This window comes from Malania oleifera, chromosome 9, assembly GCF_029873635.1.
Source record: "Malania oleifera isolate guangnan ecotype guangnan chromosome 9, ASM2987363v1, whole genome shotgun sequence".
NCBI lineage: Eukaryota > Viridiplantae > Streptophyta > Magnoliopsida > Santalales > Ximeniaceae > Malania > Malania oleifera.
The window spans coordinates 84,829,706-84,838,385 of record NC_080425.1 but is presented as its reverse complement, the minus strand read 5'-3'; the positions used below and the strand labels follow the sequence as shown (position 1 = coordinate 84,838,385).

Sequence of the window (8,680 nt, the reverse complement as noted above, 5' to 3'; positions counted from 1 at the left end):
ATTCCAATTTTGATTTATATATTTTAAATAAAAAAACGATAGTGACGGTCCAAAATATGTTACTAAAAATGCACTAATAGTGACGAATCTAAGGATTCGTCACTAATACTCGAATTCTAATTTTTTTTTATTTTTCTTAATTAAAAGAGCAGTAGTGACGGTCCAAAATTCGTCACTAAAAACACACTAATAGTGACGAATTCCTAGATTCGTCACTAATACTCTCATTCTAAATTTTTCTATTTTTTTTTTAAAATAAAAGAACAGTAGTGACGGTCTATAATCCGTCACTAATAACTTCTAATAGTGACAAATCAGGAGATTCGTCACTAATATTGTGAAATAAATATATATATATATATATATTTTAAATCATAGTAGTGATGGTAAAATAACTGTCACTATTAAGTTATTTTTAGTGACGGACCAAATTCGTCACTAATAGAGTAGAAATCGTTGCTAATATTTTCTTGACATAATTTCCGCGCGAAAAATGTTTTCCCGCGATATTTTCTTCGGTTTAGTGATGACACTATTAGTGATGAATTTGAATCCGTCACTAATAATGTCGTCACTAAAAACTAACTTTTTGTAGTGTAGTTTTGAGTTCGGGGCGCTATACTTCATACGCAATTGTAGGCTTGAAGACCTATATCATCATGGATTAGCTATAACTGCCTTTGTACAACCAAAATATCATTCTAAATTTTTACTCATCAATAAACCATGAATCCAAGATTGACGGACAACAAGAAACTCATGTAATCACAATGCTCAAATTCCCCTTCTAAACTTGTCAAGAAACATAAATCCAAAACTGCTTTAACATGTACAACTGCATTTTTTTTCTTCCCCAATTTAAATTCATCAAGAAACCATGAAGTCTACTATTTGGTCTTTAGTGTAAAATACTTAAAAATCATGAAAAAACACTAAATCGCAATGCCCAAATTCCTCATCCGAAACTCATCAAGAAATGTAAATCTATAATTGTTCCCCAATGAAAAACAATTCAAAATCCACCCCCCAACAAAAAAAAAAAAAAAAACACAAAGTCACCATCAATATGCACTTAAAAAATATTTCAAAATCCTAAAAAAAGTGCAAAAATGTAACATCTAAATTTTCCAAATAAAAAGGTAGTTAGCATTTTTTATACCTAGAGAAAAACATGAATGTAAAGTTAAAACACCCGTGCAAATCAAGAGCCAAATCCATATGATTCTAAAAAATATACACGGGATATAAAATACAATATATAATTAGAAAAGTGAAGAGTATTACCTAAGAGCAACATATGTCACAATGCAAACAATGAGAGTGAAAATTTAGAGGAAGATATAGAAATTGTAGGAATAGCAACAAGTGCCCTATTTTTCTAGGAGAGCATAGTGACATTATTTGTTGTTGGAAGTTACAAGAAATATACAGAAAACAAAATATTACTAAAATCTAATCTTGTCTTTGAGATTTTGACAAAACTGAGCACAAAATACTTGCTAGCACTACACAAGTTTCAGAGGTAACTTCTTGCTTTGCTGTCATATTCATAAACAATTGTAGGAAAAAGAGAGAGGAGAAAGCACATCATAAAACATGATAGAATGTGTTTGTACTAACACTTTTTCTAACTATTATATTGTTTCCTCTTAGTTGCATGTATAATTTCAAAATATAATGATTGAACAAATTTATAAAGATAATAATTAGAGTAATACAGATAAATAGGTGTGCAAATTACACAGGGTAGAAATGAAGTAGAAAAGTATGCCGAGTGAATCTCAATGCAAAAATATTCAATTTACTTAAAGTATAAATATGGATAAAGTTGTCCAAAGCGTGCCATTGAAAACTCAAAGAATGCTAAGAAATTACTATGCATAACTATTAATCTTTGGAGCTATTTACATGAGTAGGATAGTAATATTAATTTTCACAATAATATAAGATGTTACGTATCAAAGTTAATAAAAGGGCTTAAACTCACAGCAACCATCAAACGAGGAAATAACCAATTGAGCCAATTGTTTAAAAGAAAGAAATAAGGTAAAAGGTAAAAAGAATATAAGTTTGTTAAGCATCGCACGTGATAAGAAGTTTACAAGCAAATTCTTATTGTGCGAGTATATAAATATAGGTACTTATTTCGACATTTGTTCTAAAGATTATATGCAAGGACATAAAATAATAAAAAAATATGTTAGGCATGCAAAATTAAAAGTCGAAAATAATCATAAAGAGTAATATAGCATCTTTGAAAGGTAAATATTATTAAAATTAATAGTGATTAATGGATGCGAAATTCAAAATCATATTACAAAAACTTGGTCAATTATTCTTTTTATTTTTTAAGGAAAACTTTGTGGGTGTGTTTTTTTTTAAAGGGATTAGAGTCTTAATTCCTATATTTGAGTGTTTTTTTGGTCGTCAAAGGCTCAAGCCTTTCTCTCAAGTCAATCGAGTCGGTTTGGTTCATTGGTTGTAACTTGTAATTTTTTTTGACCCCAAATTGAACCAAACCGATCCACGAGCAGCCCTAAATGAAACGGTATCGTTTATGATGGTGTCTGCGCTCTCTGTTTTATTTTCAATTTCTTATTCTCTTTCGACCGAGTTCGCAAAGCCTATACTGCTACTTTTCTTATATTCTTCTCTAGCTTCTCTCGTTTTCTCAGCAATGGCGACGGCTACTTTGTTCCAGTCATCTCATGTCTCTCTCCCCTCTATACCCACCCCTCTAAACCCTAGAATCAAAACCCATCTTTCACCCATCTTTGCCTCCGCTTCACCCGACCTCACACCGTCCACTAACTCCCCACCTCCCCCGCCAGTCCTCAAGCACCGCCGCCCCGCCGAGCAGAATATCCGCGAAGAAGCACGCCTCCACCTCTCCTCCCGCAACCACGGCTTGTCCGCCAAGTACGTCCCCTTTAATGCCGATGCTTCCTCCACCGAGTCCTATTCGCTCGACGAAATCGTCTACCGATCCCGCTCCGGCGGCCTCCTCGACGTCCGCCACGACATGGAAGCGCTCAAGAGGTATGACGCCGCCTACTGGAAGTCTCTCTTCGACTCGCGCGTCGGCAAGACCACCTGGCCTTACGGTTCCGGTGTTTGGTCTAAGAAAGAATGGGTTCTTCCCGAGATCGATAGCGATGACATTGTCAGCGCTTTCGAGGGGAACTCCAATCTTTTCTGGGCTGAGCGTTTTGGAAAACAGTTTCTGGGCATGAACGATTTGTGGGTAAAGCACTGCGGGATTAGCCATACGGGTAGTTTCAAGGATCTGGGTATGACTGTTTTGGTCAGTCAGGTGAATCGGTTGAGGAAGATGAATCGCCCAGTCGTTGGTGTCGGTTGCGCTTCCACTGGCGACACCTCGGCTGCTCTTTCTGCTTATTGTGCTGCCGCGGGCATCCCGTCTATTGTTTTCCTTCCGGCGAATAGGATATCAATTGCTCAGTTGGTTCAGCCGATTGCGAATGGGGCTTTTGTGTTGAGCCTTGATACAGATTTTGATGGGTGTATGCAGTTGATTCGGGAAGTCACTGCGGAGTTGCCCATATATCTGGCAAATTCTTTGAATAGTTTGAGATTGGAAGGTCAGAAGACGGCTGCGGTCGAGATTTTGCAGCAATTCGACTGGGAAGTGCCTGATTGGGTCATTGTTCCTGGTGGGAACTTGGGGAATATCTATGCGTTTTATAAAGGGTTTCATATGTGCAAAGAATTGGGACTTGTTGACCGGATTCCTCGGCTTATTTGTGCTCAGGCAGCAAATGCTAATCCGCTTTACCTTCACTATAAGTCGGGGTGGGCGGACTTCAAAGCAGTGAAGGCTAACACAACTTTTGCATCTGCAATACAAATTGGTGATCCTGTTTCTATTGACAGGGCTGTTTATGCTCTAAAGAACTCAAATGGGATTGTTGAGGAGGCGACGGAGGAAGAATTGATGGATGCAATGGCTCAAGCAGATTCCACAGGAATGTTTATTTGTCCTCATACTGGTGTTGCATTGACAGCTTTGATTAAGCTGCGAAATAGTGGAGTCATAAAGCCTACGGATCGAACAGTGGTGGTAAGCACTGCGCATGGGTTGAAGTTTACGCAATCCAAGATTGATTATCATTCCAAGGACATTCCAGACTTGGCTTGCAGACTTGCTAATCCACCAGTTAACGTGAAAGCTGATTTTGGATCGGTAATGGATGTTTTAAAAAAGTATTTGTTAAGTAAAGATCCAAAGCATTAGTCATTTTGTGAGCACTGTATTTCTTGGTCATGTACTCTGTGTTCCTCTTGTTTTATTGTGCCTCTGATGTTGGCTTTTAATATGCTTTGTTGTTGAATGTCTCTTTAAATGGCAGGAGCTAGTTAACAGCTTAGCTTTTGATTGAGGAAACTTTATGTATGGCAGCATTGCCATTTTTGAGAAGTTTAGTATCAATTGATCTGGTAAAGTTTTGGTTGTTCAATCGATGGCTTTAACCTTCAAGGTGTTTACTTACTTTTTTTCTGCTGAATTAATTTTTATTATTTACAGTTAATTAATGGGTATCTGTAGGCTTGAGTAAATTTTCTATGCAGTGACTATGCTAGTATGCTCCCAGGGGCACACTGATTTCTCTTGTGGTTTGCATGCAGTGTTGAGTGCTTGAGTGTTCAAAATCTTCCAAAAAACCGAAAACCTTGCACTTCGGTTTTTTTTTTTAATTATTTATTTTCTGTTTTTGGTTGTGGGTTTTTAAAATTTTGATTATTCAGTTTTGGCCTCAGATGACAGTACCAAAACAAATTTTATTCTTGCATTTTCAAATTTATATTTAAATATTCTTAGATATCATGTAGATTTCACTTCATGATTATTTTTTATTTCCATTCAGTGTGTGGTTTGTAGCCCAATATCTAGCGTGTGCCTATGTTGGCCTAAATTCAAGTGCTGTGGATTTGAACATTCTTGGTATTGGGATCCTACTTTGAATCATTGGGAATTCTATTGGTTTGGATCGTAAGATATTGAATTTTGGGAACAAAAGATTCTACTGACATGAAAAATAGTATTTGAAAATATATCAATATAGCATTTTAAGAATCTGAGGTAATTGCCGACAATATGCCAAACCTAAGATGGGCTCAAGATGAGGTTAGGAAAACAAAATTACCCTTAATGATGTTATTTAACTATATAGTTATATTTTTATAGATGAAAATATCATATTGGATGACAAAAAATGATAAATATGAGTGGAATTAAGGATTTATTGCTGTTATTGTTGCTGCAGAAGTCATATTGAATGGACATTGATATGAAGTTGAAGTCTAATACCCTAATTAAGTTAGATATTAAAAAAAAAATTAAGCGGACTAGAGAACAAAAAAAGATTAAAGTTTAGGAGATTGGACAAGAGAAAGAAGGACTAAGAACTAAGAACTAAGAACTAAGAATTAAGATTATGTTTAGTTTGTGAAATGCCTATTCCAAGGAATAATTATTACCTCTATTCCCAAATGTCTTATTATATTCCATCTTATTCCAAGGAATAACTATTCCGGAACCAATCATTACCTAAAAGAACTAAAGGGGGATATGATCTGAAAATAAATCTGGTCCTGAGTTTTGATCCATGAGGAGTTGAAATCACCAAATTGATGACGACTAAGGACACAACACAGTCGTGAAAGAGGAAAGTTGAAATTGACAAAGTGAGGTAACACCAAATTGAGGCTATAATGGTTTTCATTCTATAATGTAGTGCAAGCTTAAATTTTTATTAAAATGATATTTTTATTTATTTATGAGACATATGTATGGATTTTTAAAATTTTTTAATTTTATTTTTGTTTGGTCATAACAAACAAAAGTTACTAAAACAAGACTGGAACAAGAAATAAAAGAATCTTTTAAATTGGAATCACAATTCAATTATTTGTGCTTGATTTTAAGATTGCAAAGATCCCTTGATCCTAGGATTTGAATCATGATCTCACCAGAGAGTTCGGAGTCATATAATCTTTTTTGTTTTTGTATCATAGGATTGTAAGATTCCAAGATTCAATTGGTATGCAGGAGCATTGCCCTGATCATCCTGTCTTTGGTCATTGCAAATTGATGAGTCCTGTCAACCGACCCACTACTTTAGGATGATTGTTCTAACAGCAATGGATGTTACGCTTGACTGGTAGGTTGTTTTGATTTCTATAAACTTGGCCAGTTTAATTTTATTATTTTATTATTTTATCATTTTTTGAGAAGATTGAATTGTTAACCATGTTGTGGAGGACCTCTACATCCCATAGGCGGTCCAGTCGGCACGCATATTTTAGGCGTAGGTTTAAGAAGGTTTAAGAAATATTGTTTGTATGAGGACCTCTTTGTATTATTTAGTGACTTCCTTTAGTATTTTGTATTTTCTGTTCATTTGGGTTATTTTTGTTAGTATGTTTTAGTTGTAGTTGTGGTTAAAGTGCTGGACATGCATGTTGATGTACAGTTACTGTTTTGAATCAGGTAGCTGCAGTTTCCCTCTCTTTGTCTCTCTCTATTTCTCCTGCAGGCTTCTTCTTCTTCCTTCCCCATCCCTGTTCTGGTTCTCTCCTATTGCTGTTGCTGCTTCTTCTTCTTCTTCTTCTTCTCTCAATTTGCTCTCTATATCTAAATTCTGTTACTTGTCCTACATCAAATTGGCATCAGAGCAAACCAATATCAGCACACAGTCATTAAAGTTCGAAATTGCAGAAAACTGAAGCACTTTTCACCTAAACTTTTCCCAGAAATTACAGTCGTACCACTGGTTTGAAACCCTAGTTTCCAACAGCCATTTCACAACACTCCTTCCACCTGTCAGAACCAGACACCACCAAAAACCCTGCCCCCTGCAGTTTCACCTTCGCCCAACAAGGGGTGTGGCCCCACGCACCGACAGCTGACTACCCTTGAAATTCCACGGTTCCTGAAGTTTCTTTGATACACCACAACCATCACTAAAACCACTAGTCCCTGACCTGCCTTCAGCCGGAAACTCATTGCTGGAGGAGCTCTGCCGATGGCTCACGCACCCCATGTACATGAGGAAGTTGTTGAACTTCCTTTGTATCATCCATACTACGGAGATATTGCTTGCAGCTTTGAGAATTTGGATTTTATCCTGATATTTTTAAATTTTCTGAATGAAAATTTGAATTATCTAGCTTGGTTCACATTTCTAAGGACAAATTCAGCCTAATCTTGGACTGTCAAAGTAAATTTCTGAGTTTTGAAGCCTTGCTAAGATTGAGGCCCAGCTACTGTTTGAAGGCTGTTTCTTGAGGATTTAAGAATAGGGAGTTGAGAAATTGCTTGACTTACCTTGAGAATTTGATGGTCAACTAAATTAGTGTTCAAAATCTTTGGTGAGGTAGCCAAATTCTAACATTTTCTTGACTAACATTTGTATGATTAGGTTAAAAATTGTAATTGCATAATCCCACTGAACTTGCACCAAATGATACCCAAACCTTGTCTGTCCGATTGGACACTCTTCAAGAGTTGGTGGACCAAAAATCGGGCATTTTGTGAAATATTTTTGACCAAGTCATAAATTTGTTTGGTAAACACCCTGTTGTAGAAGACATGGAACCATCAGTTAGGCACCCTAATGGGTCCCCATATTCAGTAGTGTCAGCCCAGGGATTTCTTCCTATTCTAGGAATTCCTTTAGTACCTAACAATATGAGTTAGGCTCCAAAACAAATTGGTAGACCAGTTTAACCCCTCCAGCCTCAGGTCAATGTAGAGTCTAGGTTTGAGGAAGGTAACTTCTAAGGAGTTTAATGATGTAAGGTACCAACCTAACCGGCTAACCCTAGGCATGCTCCACTTTCCCCTAGGCAGTGTTGGGAGGACTATGGAGATGATACAGAAAGGGTCAAGGTAGATGTGCATGCACCCATGCCTATGATGGGAGATTAGACCCAAGCTGCTTTTAAGACTAGGCAGCAAAGATGGAGGATTTCTATAACTAATTTGTATATAGGGGGAGGAAAGTTTCGGTTTACCAAGCCGAAACTTGTAGGACCAGCAAATAAGTAATGAAAACTATGCAACAAACCTTGGAATGGTTGGGTGAACTTCTTATTACTCAGTGAGAAGTGGTGAGACAACAAATGAAAGAAAAGTACACCCCTTCTTCCTATAAGAGCTAGTTATTCAGTCAGCTTTCGAACCATAAACAGGCCACTATGTGGCCAGCTACATAGATCAACTTGAGGAGTTGATGCTTAGGAGTGATATTGTTGAGGTCACACCTTACACTATGTCTAGGTTTGTGAATTGTCTTGAGGAAGATGTTAGGTGAGAGGTTGAATTGTTCTCATCAGTCTTTAGAGGCGGCTTATCAGAAAGCTCTTGCCATCGAAAAGTACCTCAAAATCTCCTGTAGGTCTTCATCTCAGGTAAGTGAGTCCCTTTTCCTTAGTTTAGATCTACCATCCTTTAGTCTATCCCTAGAGAGAGTTTTGCAAAGCAAATTGAGTCACATCATGTTGTTCACTCTAGTGGACTTAGTATTCCTCAAGCTAGTAGCTAATTTGTGCAATGTCATCGTTGTCACGCTAGAGGTCATATAACTGCTCGTTGGGCTTTAGATTGTGAAACTGATGACCTACTTGATTGGGTCAAGTTGTAGATGCTATTGAGGAC

At 36.9% G+C, this 8,680-nt stretch overlaps 1 protein-coding gene across 1 annotated transcript; it reads left to right on the top strand.

Moving 5' to 3' along the window:
* Nucleotides 1–2,558: 2,558 nt before the first annotated feature.
* LOC131164053 (threonine synthase, chloroplastic-like) lies at nucleotides 2,559–4,478 on the top strand. Its single transcript, XM_058120992.1, has one exon. It carries the CDS (start codon nucleotides 2,561–2,563, stop codon nucleotides 4,253–4,255), a length of 1,695 nt encoding a protein of 564 aa, XP_057976975.1. The 5' UTR covers nucleotides 2,559–2,560; the 3' UTR covers nucleotides 4,256–4,478.
* Nucleotides 4,479–8,680: the final 4,202 nt, after the last annotated feature.

Excerpts from the sequence above, each read along its gene's own strand:
- LOC131164053 (XM_058120992.1), top strand. The coding sequence starts at position 2,561 with ATGGTGTCTGCGCTCTCTGTTTTATTTTCAATTTCTTATTCTCTTTCG.